Source organism: Melanerpes formicivorus, unplaced genomic scaffold (assembly GCF_026170545.1).
Source record: "Melanerpes formicivorus ecotype bairdi unplaced genomic scaffold, bMelFor1.0.p_v2 SCAF_2227, whole genome shotgun sequence".
Lineage (NCBI taxonomy): Eukaryota > Metazoa > Chordata > Aves > Piciformes > Picidae > Melanerpes > Melanerpes formicivorus.
The window spans coordinates 14376-34128 of NW_027144578.1; the positions used below are offsets into that span (position 1 = coordinate 14376).

General features: G+C 62.2%; 1 protein-coding gene across 1 annotated transcript; it reads left to right on the forward strand.

The window, feature by feature from the left end:
• Positions 1-9316: 9316 nt before the first annotated feature.
• On the forward strand, positions 9317-19026 carry LOC137461451 (solute carrier organic anion transporter family member 2B1-like; the record flags this gene model as incomplete). The annotated part of the gene is made up of 6 exons (XM_068171185.1): positions 9317-10029; positions 15123-15211; positions 16599-16736; positions 16831-16993; positions 17716-17943; positions 18928-19026. Coding segments are annotated over exons 2-6 (706 nt in total), but the record flags the coding sequence as incomplete, so codon positions are not given.
• Positions 19027-19753: the final 727 nt, after the last annotated feature.

The following is a 19753-nucleotide window of genomic DNA, read 5'->3' on the forward strand; positions in this document are numbered from 1 at the left end:
TCTGGCATCGCTCTGGGGAGGGGCGAGGGGGGAGGGGAGGGGGAGGGGCTAAAGGGGGAGGGGCCTGGGGTATCCCGGGGGGGGGGTGGGGAGAGCGAAGGGTGGGGGAGGGCTTGGAGGACTGGAGGTTGGGGGGGGGAAATTGGGAAGTGATGCTGGGAGGAGTGGAAAGGAGGACTGGGAGGGGGCGCTGGGGGGGGACTGGAGAGGGTTGGGGTACCCCCGGGGGGGATGGAGGGGGGAAACTGGGAGGACTGGGAAGTGATGCTGGGAGGAGTGGAAAGGAGGAGTGGGAGGGGGCGCTGGGGGGGGGACTGGAGAGGGTTGGGGTATCCCGGGGCGGGGGGGGGGGGGGGGGGATGGGAGGCCTGGAGGGGGGAAACTGGGAGGACTGGGAAGTGATACTGGGAGGCAGGGGGGAGTCGAAATGAGGACTGGGAGGACTGGGAAGTGATGCTGGGAGGCAGGGGGGAGTCGAAATGGGGACTGGGAGGACTGGGAAGTGATGCTGGGAGGCAGGGGGGAGTCGAAATGAGGACTGGGAGGACTGGGAAGTGATGCTGGGAGGCAGGGGGGAGTCGAAATGGGGACTGGGAGGACTGGGAAGTGATGCTGGGAGGCAGGGGGGAGTCGAAATGGGGACTGGGAGGACTGGGAAGTGATGCTGGGAGGCAGGGGGGAGTCGAAATGGGGACTGGGAGGACTGGGAAGTGATGCTGGGAGGCAGGGGGCAGTCGAAATGGGGACTGGGAGGACTGGGAAGTGATGCTGGGAGGCAGGGGGCAGTCGAAATGGGGACTGGGAGGACTGGGAAGTGATGCTGGGAGGCAGGGGGCAGTCGAAATGGGGACTGGGAGGACTGGGAAGTGATGCTGGGAGGCAGGGGGGAGTCGAAATGGGGACTGGGAGGACTGGGGAAGGAGGAGGAGGCCCTGAGGGGGGGGTTGTGAGAAAGGAGAACCGGGAGGTGGGGTTGGGAAGACTGGAAGGACTGGAAGGACTGGCAGGTGGTACTGGGAGCACTGGGAGTGGCAGGAGGAGCACTGGGAGAGGGGGGGAGGATGGGGAGGGGGGGCAGGAGCACTGGGAGGTGGTACTGGGAGCACTGGGGGTGGCAGGAGGAGCACTGGTAGGGGTACTGGGAGCACTGGGAGGGGTACTGGGAGCACTGGGGGTCGGTACTGGGAGCACTGGGAGAGGGGGGGAGGATGGGGAGGGGGGGCAGGAGCACTGGGAGTCGGTACTGGGAGCACTGGGGGTGGCAGGAGGAGCACTGGGAGGTGGTACTGGGAGCACTGGGAGAGGGGGGGAGGATGGGGAGGAGGGGCAGGAGCACTGGGAGGTGGTACTGGGAGCACTGGGAGGGGTACTGGGAGCACTGGGAGGGGTACTGGGAGCACTGGGGGTGGCAGGAGCACTGGGGGTCGGTACTGGGAGCACTGGGGGTCGGTACTGGGAGCACTGGGAGAGGAGGGGAGGATGGGGAGGGGGTGCAGGAGCACTGGGAGGTGGTACTGGGAGCACTGGGAGGGGTACTGGGAGCACTGGGGGTGGGAGGGGGATGGAGCTGGGAGCACTGGGAAGCTGGAGCTATGGGAACTGGGAGAGCCCAGAGCCAGGCTGGGCAGAGCAGAGGGGAACTGGGAGCTGAGGAGTGGGCTCTGGGGAGTCATACTGGGAGAAGCTGGGGGTGGGGGGGAGAGGACTGGGGTAGGAGAAGTGAGCTGAGGAACCAAACTGGGGGAACTGGGAGCTGGCAGAGCTGCACTGGGGGAAGTGGGAGGACAGGGGAGGGGAAACTGGGAGGACTGGGCTGGGGGCCAAAGAATGGAGCTGGGGGAACTGGAAGGACTGGGGAAACTGGAAGAGCAGAGCTGGGGAATGAAGAAAACAGAGCTGGGGGAAGTGGGGGCTGGAGGAGAGAGGGGCTGGGAAGTGCCTGGGGGGGAAAGGCCCTGGGGGGGTTGGTGCCAGCAGCTGGAGAGGAGCCAGGGGGTGCCCAGGTGGGCAAGGAGGGCAGCAGCAGCCTGGGCTGGAGCAGCAATGGGGTGGGCAGCAGGAGCAGGGCAGGGATTGTGCCCCTGGGCTGGGCACTGGGGAGCCCACAGCTGCAAGCCTGGGGGCAGGGTTGGAACCTCCCTGCCAGGAGGAGCTTGAGGGCTGGGGCAGGGCCAGAGCAGGGCAAGGAAGCTGGGGAGGGGTCTGGGGAAGGAGGAGAAGGCTGTGGAGAAGTTGTGAGCAGCAGCTGAGGGCCCTGGGGGGGTTGAGGCTGCAGCAGAGGAGGCTGAGGGGAGACCTTGTGGCTCTCTGCAGCTCCCTGAGAGCAGCTTGCAGCCAGCTGGGGCTCAAGGGCTGCTCCTGAGGGCTGGGCCAAGAGGAGATGGCCTCAGGTTGTGGCAGGGGAGGTTGAGCTTGGCCCTGAGGGTTGCCCCCTGTGCCCCCTGCCCCGCAGGCAGCCCCCCCCCAGCCGCTGGTAGCTTTTGCATCCTCCCCCACCCCGCACCCCCGCGCAGCACCAGCCGGGGAACCAAGATGGCAGCCCCGGCAGCCTGACATAGCCTCGGCGCGCAAGGGCTGCTGGGAGTCGCAGTCCTCGCCCCGCCTACAGGCAGCGTTCCTGCTGACTCTGTGAACTACAGTCCCCAGGGGGCCGACTCAGCCACAACCCCCGGCTGGCGCGGCGGCGGGGCACAGCTCTGCTGCGGCGTGCCGGGAAGGGGCGGTGGCGACGCGGCAGCGCCGGGGACGCGGGTTCGAGACCCGGATGGGGCTGGCCGGGGCGCGGGCAGCAGGGAATGGGTTGGGATGGAGAAGACCTCCAGGGGCATGGAGGCCAAGCTTCATCCAGTGCCGACCCAGCACCACCACCCCATGGCCCTCAGCACCACCACCCCATGGCCCCCAGCACTGCTCCAGCACCCCCACCCCAGGGCCCCCAGAACCACCACCCCAGGGCCCTCAGCTCCACAGCTTCCCAACCCCTCCAGCCATGGGGACTCCACCTGCTGCTCCAGCCCAGGCTGCTGCTGCCCTCCTTGCCCACCTGGGCACCCCCTGGCTCCACTCCAGCTGCTCCCCAGGACCTTTTTCCCCCAGGCACTTCCCCTCTGCCCCCAGCCTGGAGCCTCCCTGTGCCCCAGGGGCATGTCCCAGCCCTTACCCTTGGTACCCTCATCCCATTGCCCTCCCCCATGGCTCCAGACCCCTCTGGGGCTCCCTCCTGCCCCTCCAGCAGCTCAACTGCCACCCAGCTTGGTGCCACCTGGCACCCGGGGGGCAGCAGGACTCCTCCAGCAGTTGGCATTGGCCATGGTCAGGCATTGCTGAGAGCCCTCCAGGGGTTGAGACTTTGGGGGGGGCGTTTTTGGTCCTCAGCAACCCCCTGGCTCACTGCTGGGGGACGGTTTGGAGTTCCAGGAGGGAGCCTCAGGGCTGAGGGAAGGGAGGAGGCTGGGGAGAGCCTGGCCCAGGGTGCCCAGGGAGCTGGCAGCTGCCCCCATGGCTGGCACCAGCCCAGGGCAGGTTGTTTGGGGCTCTTGGTGCTGTCCCTGCTGGCTGCAGGGGGTGGAGTAGCTCTTTGCAGCTCCCTTCCCACCCAAACCCTTCTGTGATCCCAGGACCTTCTGTCTCCCCCCTCAGGCATGGATCAAACTGGAGCTGCCCAGGGGTCAGAGTGCCCTGGGTGAACCTTCCACAGCCCTGCTGCCATCTCCATCCCCAGGAGCTGGTGGCCACCAGCAGCCTCCCAGTCAATGTTGTGGCCAAGGAGGGTCCCTCTGCAGCTGCACAGCCATGGAGTAGCCTCCAGGTGATGCCTTCAGGTCCTCTCCAAGGGACATGGAGGACTTCAGAGGTGGTCAGGGGTGGAAGTGTGGAGCAGACCCTGCAGGCTCTGGACCCCAGGAGGTGGCTTCTGCCCATACCTCAGAGGCTCTCCACACATCCCCTGGGGCCCAAAGCCCAGGACAGGACTTGAAGCTCCCCCCCAGGAGGTGCATCTGGAGCAGGTGTGGAGCAACCTCAACCTCCTGAGCCCTGCCAGGCTGTGGGCACGCTGCTGACTCCCTGCTGGAAGGCTTCCAACCCCCAGCAGATCCATCAGGAGATCTTTTCCCTTCCAGGTTCTTCGTGGAACCTCCCACCTGGAGCTGCTGTGAAAGAGCTGCAGAGGAGCCCAGCCTGGGGGTGGGGGGTGGGAAGGGACCTCTGGAGCCCACCCCAGGCCAACCCTCCCCTGGCAGAGCAGGGCACCCACAGCAGCTTGGAGTGTGAGATGCCCTCAACATGGGAGCTCTGCTGGGGGGAACATGCAGCAGAGTGTGGGCAGCAGCAGGGGCAGGGAGGTTCTGCTGCCCCTCTGCTCTAGCTGCAGGGCTGGGGGGGCAAGAGCCTGGGGCTGGCATCTGCTGAGGGGTGCCCAGGGCCAAGGGGCAGCCAGGAGGTGCCAGCAGGAGCAACCTGTTTGGGGTGAGGCTGCTGGAGAGGCCTGGAGCAGGCTGCCCAGAGAGGTTGAGCTTGGCCCTGAGGCACAATTGGTGGCCCTTGAGGGGTGCCCAGGGCAGTGCCAGGCTGCCCAGGGCAGTGGTGGAGTCCCCCATGGCTGGAGGGGTCTCCAAGCCCTGGAGCTGTGGTGCTGAGGGCCGTGGGCTGGTGGTCCTGGGGCAGGGGCTGCTTGCAGCATGGTCTCCATGCCCCTGTCTCCACGTCTCCATCTCAACCCAACCCATTCCATGCTGCTGCTGCGCGCTCCCGGGTGCGCGCCCCGGTGGCCACTGCCTCCCGGGTCTCGAACGCGCGGCTCTGACGCTGCAGTGTTGCCACCGCCCCTTCCCGGCATGCCACGGGCGAGCGTGGGGTTGTAGTTCTCGGCGCGACGAGCGACGCGGTGGGGCAGCGGAGCGAGGACTACAACTCCCAGCAGCCGTTGCGCGCCGAGGCTGCGTCAGGCGCCGGCTGCCGGCGCCGCCATCTTGATTCCCCGGCTTTAGCGGCGGGGGGGGGAGGAGGAGGGGGTGATGCAAACGCTGCCAGCGGCCTAGCGCCGGGAGCCACAGGATGCTGCTGGCTCTCCTGGCCTCCCTGCCGCCGCCACCGGGGCTGACGCCGCTCCTCCGGGCTCGGCCGCTGCTGGCATCGGCATGGCCTCCTTACGGGGATCCGGAGGTTGAGGCGGGGCCCGTGCTGGTCTGGGCGGCGGCCGCCAGGGGGCGCCGTGAGGCCGAGCCGCAGCCATCCCCCCCCGCCGGGGGCTGGCGTGGGGGGCGTGGCTTCGGCGGGGGCGGCCGCGGGGTCCTAGAGGGAGTCCTCCGCGAATTGGGCTCGGCCCGGGGGCGCCGTCAGCACCTCCCAGGGCCCTCGGTGCCAGTAGCCTTGCCTGGGGTCGTTGTGCCCCGAGGGCAGGGCTTGGCACTTAGCCTCGTTGGAGCTCATCCGGGATCCAACTTCTCCCAAGTCCCTCTGCAGAACCTCTCTGCCCCTGATACAGACCAGGGCTGGCACCAGCTTGGTGCCACCTTGCTGCTGGCACAGCTGTGGGGCTTCATCGAGGTGACAGAATCGGTGCCAACACTGAGCCCTGAAGAGCGCCTCTGGTGCCAGCCTGCCAACACTGAGCCCTGAGGGGTCCCTTGGGTTGGAGAAGACCTTGAGGCTCCTCCAGGTCCAAGGAGGGATCCCAGAGGACCACAGAATCCTTTGGGTTGGAGATCTTGAAGCTCCTCCAGGCCAAGGAGGGTTGCCTTGGGTTGGAGTAGACCTGGAAGCTCCTCCAGGTGCTCAGGGTCTCATCCAGCCTGGCTATTGGCACCTCCAGACTTGGAGCCTTCATAGATCCACAGCCTGGGCTGGGGTGGAAGTGACCTCCAAGAGCATCAATGGTTGGACCTGATGAACTTTGAGGTCTTCTCCAACCAAAGCACGTCCATGGGGGCTGGAGAAGCCCAGACTGGGTTGGCCTGGGAGGGACCTCCAGAGCATCCAGCTCCAAGCCCAGTCCCAAGCAGGGTGCTCAGGGTCTCATCCAGCCTGGCCTTGGGCTCCTCCAGGGTTGGAGCCTTCATGGAGCCACAGACTGGGTTGGGTTGGGAGGGACCTCCAAAACCATCTGGCTCCAAGCCCCTGCCATAGGCAGGGACACCTCCTGCTGGCCCAGGCTGCTCAAGGTCTCATCCAGCCTGGCCCTGAGCACCTCCAGGGAGAGGCTGATGGAGCTTGGAGAGCCCAAGAGGAAGATCCCAGAATCCTAATCTGGATGGGGTTGGGAGGGTCCTCCAAGAGCATCCAGCTCCAAGCCCCTGCCAGGGGCAGGGACACTTCCTGCTGGAGCAGGGTGCTCCAGGTCCCATCCAGCCTAGCTTTGGACACCTCCAGGCTTGGAGATTCACAGCCTGGGTTTGAAGGGACCTCTCAGAGTATCAATGGTTGGACCTGATGAGCTTTGAGGTCTTCTCCAACCAAAGCACTTCCATGGGGGCTGGAGAAGCCCAGACTGGGTTGGCCTGGGAAAGACCTCCAAAGAGCACCCAGCTCCAAGCCCCTGCCATGGGCAGGGACACCTCCTGCTAGAGCAGGGTGCTCCAGGTCCCATCCAACCCGGGACACCTCCAGATTTGGAGCCTTCACCATCAGGAAACTGCCTTGGCCAAGCTCCTCTGGCACTTGGGCACCAGTGCCCAGGGCAGCCAATGCCAGCTGCAGTCAGGGGGCGCTGGAGGAGGCAGCAAGGGGCAGCCCTGAGCAGGGTGGCAGCAGCAAGGGGAGAGAGGGCTGGGTGCAGATCTCCAAAGGGTTTGAAGGCTTGGGAAAGGTCCAAACCAACCTTCTGTTGAGTAGGGGAGGGGCTGGGGAAGGGGCTGGCGGTCTGGGGGGAGGAGAGGAGGAGGAGGAGGCTTCACTGGAGACCAGGAACTGGAGTTCCCTAGGCTGGGGGAGCAGGAGGAAGGATGGAGCAGCATCGTGGGAGCAGGAGATCCTGGCTGGAGCCTCAAGGAGCTGCCTCCACGTCCTCCTCAGGGCATCTGCAAGCAGAGGGTCCCCAAAGCCCAGCCCCAGAACCTGGGAGGGGTGGGAAGGGACCCTTGGAGCTCCCCCAGGCCATCTCCTCTGCTGCAGTAGGGCCCCCAGGGCCACACTGACCCTGCCCAGCAACATGGGGGAGAGTGGGGAAAGGATGGAGAGGGAAAGGGATGGAGGGGGAAGGGATGGAGGGGAAAGGGATAGAGGGGAAAGGGATGGAAGGGAAAGAGGATTTAGGGGAAAGGGATTTAGGGGGAAAAGGGATGGAGGAGGGAAGGGATGAAGGAGGGAAGGGATGGAGGAGGGAAGGGATGGAGGGGAAAGGGATGGAGGAGGGAAAGGGATGGAGGGGGAAAGGGATGGAAGGGAAAGGGATGGAGGGGGAAAGGGATGGAAGGGAAAGGGATGGAGGAGGGAAAGGGATGGAGGAGGGAAGGGATGGAGGAGGGAAGGGATGGAGGGGAAAGGGATGGAAGGGAAAGGGATGGAGGGGGAAAGGGATGGAAGGGAAAGGGATGGAGGGGGAAAGGGATGGAAGGGAAAGGGATGGAGGAGGGAAAGGGATGGAGGAGGGAAAGGGATGGAGGGGGAAAGGGATGGAGGGGGAAAGGGATGGAAGGGAAAGGGATGGAGGGGGAAAGGGATGGAGGGGCAAAGGATGGAGGAGGAAAGGGATGGAGGGGGGGAAGGGATGGAGGGGGGAAAGGGATGGAGGAGGAAAGGGATGGAGGGGAAAGGAATGGGGGGGAAGGGATGGAGGGGAAAGAGGATTGAGGGGAAAGGGATTTAGAGAGATGGATTTAGGGGGAAAGGGATGGAGGGGAAAGGGATGGAAGGGAAAGGGATGTAGGGGAAAAGGTTGGAAGGGAAAGGGATTTAGGGAGAAGGATTTAGGGGGAAAGGATGGAGGGGAAGAGGGACTGAGGGGAAGAGGGATTGAGGGGAAGAAACATTGAGAGGAAAGGGATTGAGGGGAAAAGGGATTTAGGAAAAAGTGATTTGGGGGAAAAAGGATTTAAAGCAAAAGGAATTTAAAGGAGAAGATAATTTAAGGAAGAAAACAGAATTTAAGGAAAATGGATTTAAGGAAATAAAGAAGAGTTTGGGGGAGAAAGGAATCTAAGGGAAAAGGATTTTAAGGGAAAAGGAATTTAAGGAAAAAGGAATTTAAGTGGGGAAAAAATGAATTTAAGTGGGAAAAAAAGGAATTTAAGTGGAAAAAAAAGGAATTTAAGTGGGAAAAAAAGGAATTTAAGGGAAAAAAGGATTTAAGGAGAAAAGGAATGTAAGGAAAAATTAAGGGGGGAGAAGAATTTAAGGAAAAATAATTGAAGGGGGAAGGAATTTAAGGAAAATGAGGAAGAAATTGATTCAAGGAGCAAAGGAATTGAAGGAAGAAATTAAGGGAAAAAACCGATTTATGGGGGGGAAAAAGGAATTGAAGGGAAAATGGATTTGAGGGAAATGGAATTTAAGGGGGGAAAGGAAGTAAGGGGGAAAGGAATTAAGGGAAAAGGGAAGGAACAAAGGAATTAAGGAACAAAGGAATTAAGGAAGAAAAAGAATTAAGCAAAAAGGAATTAAGGAACAAAGATTTTTAAGGAAAATATAATTTAAGGGGAAATTAATTTAAGCAAAATTTGATTTAAGGGAAATGGATTTAAGGGCAAAGGATTCTAAGGAGGAATAATTTAAGGGGGGAAAAGGAATGTCGGGGGGAAAAGGAATGTCTGTCAGGAGGAAAGGGATTTAAGGGGAAAGGGTCTAAGGGAAAGGATATTTAAGGGAAAAGAGGTTTAAGGGGGAAAAGGGTTTAAGGAAAATGGACTTGAGGAAAAAAGGAGTTTGAGGGGAAAGGATTTTAAGGAAGGATAAAGGGGGGAAAGGAATTTGGGGGGGGAAGGGTTTAAGGGTAAAGGATTTAAGAGAAAAGGATTTAAGGGGAAAAAAGGAACTAGGGGGAAAAGGAACTAAGGCAAAAAGGAATTTAAGGGGGAAAGGATATAAGGAAAATAGAATTTAAGGGGGAAAAGGATTTAAGGGGGAAAAGGAACCGGGGGGGAAAAGGAACTAAGGCAAAAAGGAATTTAAGGGGAAAAGGATTTAAGGAAAGAATTTAAGGAGGGGGGAAAAGGAATTTAAGGCAGAAGGATTTGAGGGGAAAAAGGATTTAAGGGTAAGGAATTTAAGAGAAAAAGATTTAAGGGGGAAAAGGAACTAAGGGGAAAAGGAACTAAGGCAAAAGGGAATTTAAGGGGGAAAGGATTTAAGGAAAAAAAGAATTTAAGGAGGGGGAAAATGGAATTTAAGGGAGAAGGATTTGAGGGGGGAAAAGGGATTTAAGGGAAAAGGAATGAAGGAGAAATGGATTTAAGGGGAAAGGAATTGAGGCCAAAAAAAGGAGTTTAAGGGGAAAAGGATTTTAAGGAGAAAAATAAGGAGGGGGAAAAGGGAATTTAAGGGAGAAGGATTAAAGGAGGAAAGGACTTAAGGGAGGAAAAAAGAGTTTAAGGGGAAAGGACCTTAAGGAAAAACAAATTAAGGGGGAAAAAGGGATTTAAGGAAGAAGGATTTAAGGTTAAAAAAGAAAAAGGATTTAAGGGAATTTTACAGGGAAAGGACTTTAAAGGCAAAGTGGAGCAGAGGTGCGGGACAGGGCGCAGGGCGGGCAGGAGGCAGAGCCCGGTTCAGCTCAGCCCAGCTCAGCCCAGCTCGGCCTGGGAGCGGCTTGCGAAGCGCTGAGTCAGCCCAGCGCGGTCCTGGGATTGGGGATGGCAGCGCCGGGACAGGGAGAGGGAGCGGGACGGAACCCCCCTCGGCCGCCGCCGCTGTCCCCTCGGGGCAGGGACCGCAGCAGGCTGGGCTGGGATCGGCTCCAGCTGCTCCGAGCGCAGCCCAAGCGCCACCTCCCGCGGTCCCGGGGCTGGGCAGGACGAAGTTGGTGAGGTCCCGGCGGCGGAGGGGACCTCCTGCGGCCGCTGCGCCGGGAGCCGGCAGCGGGACCGGACGGGAAGGGTGAGTACGGCAGCGGCGCCGGGATGCGGTGGGGCTGAGACCCCTCGGGGAGGCTTCTGCTCGGCTCCAAAAGGCTTCTTGGGGCTCCGGAGTGGGGAGGAGACAGTTTCTGCTCGTCTGGTTGTGCAACACTCCTGGCTCCAGAGCTGCAGGTTCCCAGAAGTGCCTCGGGAGCTGCAGATTCCCAGGAGGAGCTCGGGAGCTGCAGGTTCCCAGCTCAGGAGCTGCAGATTCCCAGGAGGAGCTGCAGGTTCCCAGCTGTGCCTCAGGAGCTGCAGGTTCCCAGAAGTACCTCGGGACCTGCAGATTCCCAGCAGGACCTACAGTTTCCCAAAAGTGCCTCAGGAGCTGCAGGTTTCCAGCTCAGGAGCTGAAGGTGTCCAAAAGTGCCTCAGGAGCTGCAGGTTTCCAGCTCAGGAGCTGAAGGTGTCCAAAAGTGCCTCAGGAGCTGCAGGTTCCCAGCTCAGGAGCTGAAGGTGTCCAAAAGTGCCTCAGGAGCTGCAGGTTCCCAGCTCAGGAGCTGAAGGTGTCCAAAAGTGCCTCAGGAGCTGCAGGTTCCCAGCTCAGGAGCTGCAGGTTCCCAGCAGTGCCTCAGGAGCTGCAGGTTTCCAGCTCAGGAGCTGCAGGTTCCCAGCAGTGCCTCAGGAGCTGCAGGTTTCCAGCTCAGGAGCTGCAGGTTCCCAGCAGTGCCTCAGGAGCTGCAGGTTTCCAGCTCAGGAGCTGCAGGTTCCCAGCAGTGCCTCAGGAGTTGTAGGTCCTCAGTTCAGGAGCTGCAGGTGCCCAGAAGTGCTTTAGGAGCTGCAGGTTCCCAGTTCAGAAGCTGAAGGTGTCCAAAAGTGCCTCAGGAGCTGCAGGTTCCCAGCTCAGGAACTGAAGGTTCCCAGTAGTGGCTCAGGAGCTGCAGGTTCCCAGCTCAGGAACTGAAGGTTCCCAATAGTGGCTCAGGAGTTGTAGGTCCTCAGTTTAGGAGCTGCAGGTGCCCAGAAGTGCCTTAGGAGCTGCAGGTTCCCAGCTCAGCTGAAGGTTCCTTGCTCAGGAGCTGCAGGTTCCCAGCTCAGGAGTTGAAGGTTCCCAGCAGTGGCTCAGGAGCTGCAGGTTCCCAGCTCAGAAGCTGCAGGTTCCCAGCCCAGGAGCTGCAGGTTCCTTGCTCAGGAGCTGCAGGTTCCCAGCTCAGAAGCTGCAGGTTCCCAGACCAGGAGCTGCAGGTTCCTTGCTCAGGAGCTGCAGGTTCCCAGCTCAGAAGCTGCAGGTTCCCAGCTCAGGAGCTGCAGGTTCCCAGCAGTGCCTCAGGAGTTGTAGGTCCTCAGTTCAGGAGCTGAAGGTGCCCAGAAGTGCTTTAGGAGCTGCAGGTTCCCAGCTCAGGAGCTGCAGGTTCCCAGTTCAGAAGCTGAAGGTGTCCAAAAGTGCCTCAGGAGCTGCAGGTTCCCAGCTCAGGAACTGAAGGTTCCCAGTAGTGGCTCAGGAGCTGCAGGTTCCCAGCTCAGGAACTGAAGGTTCCCAGTAGTGGCTCAGAAGCTGCAGGTTCCCAGCTCAGGAGTTGAAGGTTCCCAGCAGTAGCTCAGGAGTTGTAGGTCCTCAGTTTAGGAGCTGCAGGTGCCCAGAAGTGCCTTAGGAGCTGCAGGTTCCCAGCTCAGAAGCTGAAGGTTCTCAGCTCAGGAGCTGCAGGTTCCCAGCAGTAGCTCAGGAGTTGTAGGTCCTCAGTTCAGGAGCTGAAGGTGCCCAGAAGTGCTTTAGGAGCTGCAGGTTCCCAGCTCAGGAGTTTAAGGTTCCCAGCTCAGGAGTTTAAGGTTCCCAGCAGTGGCTCAGGAGCTGCAGGTTCCCAGCTCAGGAGCTGCAGGTTCCCAGCCCAGGAGCTGCAGGTTCCTTGCTCAAGAGCTGCAGGTTCCCAGCTCAGAAGCTGCAGGTTCCCAGCCCAGGAGCTGCAGGTTCCTTGCTCAAGAGCTGCAGGTTCCCAGCTCAGAAGCTGCAGGTTCCCAGCTCAGGAGCTGCAGGTTCCCAGCCCAGGAGCTGCAGGTTCCCAGCTCAGGAGCTGCAGGTTCCCAGCCCAGGAGCTGCAGGTTCCCAGCTCAGAAGCTGCAGGTTCCCAGCTCAGGAGCTGCAGGTTCCCAGCCCAGGAGCTGCAGGTTCCTTGCTCAAGAGCTGCAGGTTCCCAGCTCAGAAGCTGCAGGTTCCCAGCCCAGGAGCTGCAGGTTCCTTGCTCAAGAGCTGCAGGTTCCCAGCTCAGAAGCTGCAGGTTCCCAGCTCAGGAGCTGCAGGTTCCCAGCTCAGGAGCTGCAGGTTCCCAGCAGTAGCTCAGGAGCTGTAGATCCTCAGTTCAGGAGCTGCAGGTGCCCAGAAGTGCCTTGGGAGCTGCAGGTTCCCATCTTGGGAGCTGCAGGTTCCCAGCTCAGAATCTGCAGGTTCCCAGCAGTGGCTCAGGAGCTGCAGATTCCCAGTTTAGGAGTTGCAGGATCCCAGCATGGAGCTGAGCCTCCTCTCCCCCAGACCCTGGTGGGATCTGAACCTCTCCTTCCCATGTGCCTCCTCCTGCTTGGCTGCAGAAGGTTTCTTGGTTCCTTCTGGGTCCTGCAACTGCTGGAGGGGGTTTAGAGCTGGACTGGCTGCCGAGGATGTCTCAGGCCTGGGTGGCAGCTGTGGGACCAGCCTGGGCCCCCCTGAGACCCCTGAACCTGGGCAGATAGAGGTGAGATGGAAGGTGGAAGAAGGAACCCAGCTGCCCATGGACACCTTGGGGCTGCCAGCAGGAGCAGGGCAGGGATTGTGTCCCTGGGCTGGGCACTGGGGAGCCCACAGCTGCAAGCCTGGGGGCAGGGTTGGGACCTCCCTGCCAGGAGCACCTTGAGGGCTGGGGCAGGGCCAGAGCAGGGCAAGGAAGCTGGGGAGGGGTCTGGGGAAGGAGGAGAAGGCTGTGGAGAAGTTGTGAGGAGCAGCTGAAGGCCCTGGGGGGGTTGAGGCTGCAGCAGAGGAGGCTGAGGGGAGAGCTTGTGGCTCTCTGCAGCTCCCTGAGAGCAGCTTGCAGCCAGCTGGGGCTGAAGGGCTGCTCCTGAGGGCTGGGCCAAGAGGAGATGGCCTCAGGTTGTGCCAGGGGAGGTTGAGCTTGGCCCTGAGGAGCAATTGGTGCCCCTTGAGGGGTGCCCAGGCCTGTGGCAGGCTGCCCAGGGCAGTGGGGGAGTCCCCATGGCTGGAGGGGGTTGGGAAGGTGTGGAGCTGTGGTGCTGAGGGCCATGGGGGTGGTGGTGCTGGGGCAGAGCTGGGGGCCAACTCTTGGCCATGTTCAGAGCCAGCTGCTCTCCACCTGATCTTTTTGCTGGCTCAGCACCTTCTCCACTTCTCCTGAGCTCCACTCTCAGTTCCTCCCAGCAGCAGCTCCCCGCAGGCAGCCTCTGCTCAGCCTCCCTGGGCTGACCTCACCCCCAGCCCCGACTCAGTCCTGCTCCCAACCCCCTCCCCCTGCCCGGGGCTGCAGGCACTTTGCTGCTGCAGGGCTTCAGCTGGGGGGGGGGCAGAGCAGAGCTGCCCCCTGGCAGTGCCCTGGCAGCAGCTGGCAGGGAAGCCCTGGCCCCGGGGGCAGATCTTCCTCGGCTGCAGGAGGAAGGCAGCAGCTCCGTGGTCGTGGCCCTGAGCTGTCTGCAGAGGCAGAAGGCAGCTCGGGGGGTGGGGGGTAGGATTCTTCCAGATGTGAGGGTCGAGGAAGAGCAAACAACATCTGGAGGAAGGCTCCAGAGCTCCAGGGAGCTGCTGGGACTCTGAGTCAGGCCCTGAGGTTGCTGCTGCTCCTCCTCCTCCTTCTCCTGCAGCTGTTTCCTCCTCCTCCAGGAGCTGGTTTTCCCCCCTCAGCAGAGTCCAGGCTGCATCCGCTGCTGGCTGCAGACCTTCTGCCTCCTTCCTGCCTCCCCTGCAGCTTCCTGCTGCTGCAGACGCCGTGGAGGAGTCTCAAAGCTCCTCAGCAAACCTCTAAGTTGCTGCTCAGCCTGCCTCTGGCCAGGAAAGGTCGGGGGGGGGGGGAGGGGGAGAAACAAAAAAAGCCCCCAGGAAAACCCCCCTGAACCCAAACCCTCAACTTGGGATCTCCTCCTCCAGGCTTCCCTTGGCAGATGTTGGTCCAGAGCCTCCTGAGCCTCCCTAGATGAGGACTCTGTAGTCCCCAACCCCAGCCTGGAGGGGTGGGAAGGGGACCCCTGGAGCCTCCCCAGGGCCAGCAGGGCACCCCCAGCAGCTTGCCCAGGGGCACCATGGCACCAGGGGGGGTTGGAAGCTCTCCACAGCCTCTCTGGGCAGCCTGCTCCAGGCCTCTCCAGCAGCCTCACCCCAAACAAGTTGCTCCTGCTGGCACCTCTTGGCTGCCCTTTGGTGCCCTTTGGTGGCCCTTGCCCCTGGGCACCCCTCAGCAGATGCCAGCCCCCAGCCTCTTCCCCCCCAGCCCTGCAGCTGTGGCCTCCCCAGGGCAGAGCAGAGGGGCAGCAGAACCTCCCTGCCCCTGCTGCTGCCCACACTCTGCTCCATGCCCCCCAGGGCACCTTTGGCCTCCCCCCAGGGCATTTTGCTGGCTGCTGGGCACCTCCTTGTGCCCACCCAGCACCCCCAGGCTCTGTGCTCAGCATTGCTGGAGCTGCTCTACTGCAGAAGACAAAACACTTTGCTGGGGGTGGGCACTGCTGGGGGTTGGCACTGCTGGGTGCCCAGCAGCATCACAAAGCTTTGGGGACCCCCAGCCTGGCAGCCTGCAGACCCCCCCAAGCTGGGTGTGGGTGGGCTGGGGGCAGGTTGCAGTCCTTGGCCTGGCCCTGGGCACCCCTCAGCAGAAGCCAGCCTCAGCCCCTTGCCCCCCACAGCTCCTTGAGCTCTTGCTGAGCATTGCTTAGATCCCCTCTGGGGCTGCTCTGCTCCAGCCTCAAGGGAGGGCCTGCAGCCATGGTTGGGTGAGGAGCAGGACCCTGCCCAGGCTCTCTCTGCTGCTTCCTCACTTCAGGTGTGGACCTCTAGGGAGCAGCTGAAGCCCAGGAGGACCTCAGGTGGCCTCCAAGTGTGGCTGCAGAGTGGGAGAGGACCTTCTGAGGTCTCAGCTTCCTGCCCTCTCTCCTCTGTCCTGGCAGCCTGGGGCACCATGAGGACCTCTCTGGAGGGCAGCTGCCCAGAGCCAGCCCAGAGGAAGCTCTGCAGGAGTCCCTTCCTCAGCATCAAGGTAGTGTCTTCTCCTGCCTCTTCCTGGGGCCACCTGGGGTCGTGCCCTGGGAGGGGGGGAAGCAGCTGAGAGCTCTGCAGGAGCTCTGGTGGCATCTTGGAGGTTTCCCAGAGGGGGGTCCTCAGGTCAGGGGTTGGAAGCTCTCCATCACCTCTCTTACCAACCTGCTCCAGGCCTCTCCAGCAGCCTCACCCCAAACAGGTTGCTCCTGCTGGCACCTCCTGGATGTCCCTTGGCGCCCCTGGGCACCACTCAGTAGATGCCAGCCCCAGCCTCTTGCCCCCCATAGCTGCTTGAGCTCTTGAGAGCCATTCGAGGTTCCAGGGGGGGTTGGCCTTGGTAGGCTCTGTAGGGCTCTTCCAACCCAACCCATTGTAGGGTTCCTGCAGCACCAGGTGTGGAAACCTGGAATGGGTTGGGTTGGAAGGGACCTCCAGAGCCCACCCAGACCAACCTCGTGGAACCTGGGATGGGTTGGGTTAGGTTGGGTTGAATTGGGTTGGGTTAGGTTGGGTTGAGTTGGGTTGGGTTTGATTGGGTTGGATTGAGTTGGGTTTGATTGGGTTGGATTGAGTTGGGTTTGGTTGAGTTGGGTTGGGTTGGATTGGGTTGAGTTGAGTTTGGTTTGGTTGGGTTGAGTTGAGTTGAGTTGGGTTAGATTGAGTTGAGTTTGGTTTGGTTGGGTTGAGTTGAGTTGAGTTGGGTTAGATTGAGTTGAGTTTGGTTTGGTTGGGTTGAGTTGAGTTGGGTTTGGTTGAGTTAGGTTGAGTTGGGTTTGGTTGAGTTAGGTTGAGTTGGGTTGGATTGAGTTGAGTTGGGTTGGGTTGAGTTGGGTTTGGCTGGGTTGAGTTGGGTTAGATTGAGTTGAGTTTGGTTTGGTTACATTGAGTTGAGTTGGGTTTGGTCGAGTTGGGTTTGGTTTGGTTGAGTTGAGTTGAGTTGGGTATGATTGAGTTGGGTTGGCTTTGGTTGGGTTGAGTTGGGTTGCGTTGAGTTGGGTTTGGTTGGGTTGAGTTGGGGTTGGTTGGGTTGGGTTGAGTTGGCTTTGGTTGAGTTGAGTTGGGTTTGGTTGGGTTGAGTTGGGTTGGATTGAGTTGAGTTGAGTTGGGTTTGGTTGGGTTGAGTTTGGGTTGAGTTGGGTTGGGTTTGGATTGAGTGGGATTGGGTTGGATTGGGTTGGGTTGAGTTGGGTTGGGTTTGATTGGGTTGGATTGAGTTGGGTTGGGTTTGGTTGGGTTGGGTTGGGTTGAGTTGAGTTGAGTTGAGTTGGGTTGGGTTGAGTTAAGGTGAGTTGGGTTGGGTTAGGTTGGGTTGAATTGGGTTGGATGGGGTTGGGTGGGACCTCCTTGGGTGCCCCCCTTGGATGCCCCTCTCTCTGCCCTGGCAGTTCTTTGTCTGCTGCCACGGGGTCCTGCAGCTGTGCCAGCTGCTGGTCTCAGCCTACCTGAAGAGCTCCATCTCCACCATCGAGCGGCGCTACGGGCTCTCCAGCCAGACCTCAGGCCTCCTGGCCTCCTTCAATGAGGTGCCCCCCAGCCCCTCTCCTGCCCTGGACCCTGCTGGAGGCTCCCTGCTGGCCTTGCCCAGGGTGCCAGCCGCAGGCCTGTGCCCCGCTGCAGGTGGGCAACACCCTGCTGATCGTCTTCGTCAGCTACCTGGGCAGCCGCCTGCACCGGCCCCGTGCCATCGGCGCCGGAGCCCTCCTGGTCTCCCTGGCCGGCTTCCTGATGGCTCTGCCACACTTCCTGGCTGGGCCCTACCAGTATGACCGCTCCAGCCCCAGTAGGTGCCCTGGGGGCTGTGCTGGGGGGGTGGCAGGAGGGACCCAAGGAGCGTGGGAGGTGGTTTGGGGGGGCACAGAAAGGACACTAAGGAGGGTGGGAGGTGGTTTGGGGGGCACAGAAAGGACACTGAGGAGGGTGGGAGGTGGGTTGGGGGGCACAGAAAGGACACTGAGGAGGGTGGGAGGTGGTTTGGGGTGGCAGGAGAGACCCTCGGGAGGGTGGGAGGTGGTTTGGGGGGCACAGAAAGGACACTGAAGAGGGTGGGAGGTGGTTTGGGGGGGAACAGAAAGGAACCTCAAGGATGTAGGGTCACGGGAAGGACCTTCAAGAGAGTGGGAGATGATATGGGGGTCGCTGGAGGGACCCTCAAGAGGGTGGGAGGTGGTTTGGGGGGGGAACAGAAAGGACACTGAGGAGGCTGGGAGGTGGTTTGGGGTGGCAGGAGAGACCCTCGGGAGGGTGGGAGGTGGTCTGTGGTGGCAGAAGGGATCAATATGTTGGGAGATGATTTGGGGATCCCCTCCTGGGCACAGAGAGCTCAGGGCTGCAGCAGTGCCCCCCTGGTTGCCTCCCCAGGTGCCTGCTGATGCCCTGGGGGCACAGAGGGCTCAGGGCTGGGTCCCCCCTGGGCACAGAGGGCTCAGGGCTGGGTGCCCCCCCGGGTGCCTGTCCAGGTGCCCGCTGGTGCCCGCAGGCAGCTCTGCCCCTCGCTCCCCACAGGCGCCTTCAGCAACGCCACTGACCTGTGCCAGCCGGAGGTGCCAGGGGCCTGGGGCAACCTGAGCGCCGCCGCCTGTGCCCCCCAGGCTGCCCGGCAGAACCGGGAGGTGCTGCTGGTGATGTTCCTGGCACAGGCGCTGCTGGGCCTCGGGGGGGTGCCCATCCAGCCCTTCGGCATCTCCTACATCGACGACTTCGCCAGCCGCAGGAACTCTCCCCTCTACCTGGGTACGGCCGGGCAGCGGCGGGCAGCGGCGGGCAGCGGCGGCAGGGCACAGCCGGGCGGGGGGGCAAGGGCCGGCAGCTGCCCCGGGGAGGGGCAGGGTCCTGCCTGGGGTCTGCTGCTCCCAGCTGGGCTGGGAAGGGTCCTGCGGAGAGCTTCGGGCTGGGCAGGCAGGGGTCTGCAGGGGGAGGAGAAGGCGCTGAGTCTTCCCCCCCGCCCCCCGGCTGAGCCTCCCCCCCGGCTGACCTCCCCTTGCTGCGACCCCTAGGCTGTCCCCCCCCTGGCTGAGTCCCCCCCGGCTGTCCCCTCTCTGCTGTCCCGCCCTGGCTGTCCCCCCACTGGCTGAGTCCCCCCCGGCTGTCCCCCCCCTGGCTGAGTCCCCCCCGGCTGTCCCCTCTCTGCTGTCCCTCCCTGGCTGTCCCCCCCCTGGCTGAGTCCCCCCCGGCTGTCCCCTCTCTGCTGTCCCTCCCTGGCTGTCCCCCCACTGGCTGAGTCCCCCCCGGCTGTCCCCTCTCTGCTTTCCCCCCCCGGCTGACCCCCGCCGTGGCTGAGCCCCCTCCAGGCTGAGCCCCCCCTGGCTGTCCCCTCCCCGGCTGCCCCCCGCCGTGGCTGAGCCCCCCCCGGCTGTCCCCTCTCTGCTGTCCCTTCTCTACTGTCCCCCCCGCTGCTGGCCACCCCCCACAGGCTGAATCCCCCTTGGCTGCCCACCCTGGCCGACCCCCCCGGCTCTCCCCCTCTCTTCCGTCCCCTTTCTGCTGTCCCCCCCTGGCCGTCCCCCCACGGCTGCTCCCCCTGGTTGAGCCCCCCTGTGGCTGTCCCCCCACTTACTGAGCCCCCTCCCCGACTCACCCCCCCCTCGCTGAATCCCCCCGGCCGTCTCCCCCCGTGGCTCTCCCCCTCTCTTCCGTCCCCCCCGGCTGTCCCCCCGTGGCTGAGCCCCCCCCCGGGCTGACGCCCCCTCCCCCCGGGCTGTGCTCCCCCCCCCGCAGGGATCCTGTTCTCGGTGACCGTGCTGGGCCCGGGGGTCGCCTTCCTGCTGGGCTCGGCCACGCTGCGCCTCTACGTGGACATGGACAAGGTCCCCGCAGGTCAGGGCAGCTCCGGGGGGGGGGCCTGGGGGGCTCTTGGTGGGGGGGCAGAGCAGCTGCTGGGGGGCCTAGGGAGCTACTCGGGGTCTTCAGGAGCTGCTGGGGGTCCTGGGAGCTGCTGGGGGTCTTTGGGAGCTGCTGGGGGTCCTGGAGAGATGCTGGGGGTCCTGGGAAGCTGTTAGGGGTCCTGAAGAGCTGTTGGGGGTCGTGGGGAGCTGCTGGGGGTCCTGGACATCTGCTGGGGGTCCTGGGGAGCTGTTGGGGATCCTGAAGAGCTGTTGGGGGTCCTGGGGAGCTGCTGGGGTCCTGAAGAGCTGCTGGGGTCCTGAAGAGCTGCTGGGGATCCTGCAGAGCTGTTGGGGGTCCTGGGGAGCTGTTGGGGCCCCTGGGGAGCTGCTGGGGGTCCTGAAGAGATGCTGTGGGGTCCTGGGGAACTGCTGGGGGTCTTTGGGTGCCGCTGGGGGGTCCTGGGGAGCTGCTGGGGCCCCTGGGGAGCTGCTGGGGGTCCTGAGGAGCTGCTGGGGGCCCTGAAGAGATGCTGTGCGGTCCTGGGGAACTGCTGGGGGTCTTTGGGTGCCGCTGGGGGGTTTTGGGTGCTGCCGGGGGTCTTTGGGAGCTGCTGGGAGGTCCTGGGGAGCTGCTGGGGGTCCTGGGGAGCTGCTGGGAGGTCCTGGGGAGCTACTGGGGGTCCTGCAGAGCTGCTGGGGGTCCTGGGAAGCTGCTGGGG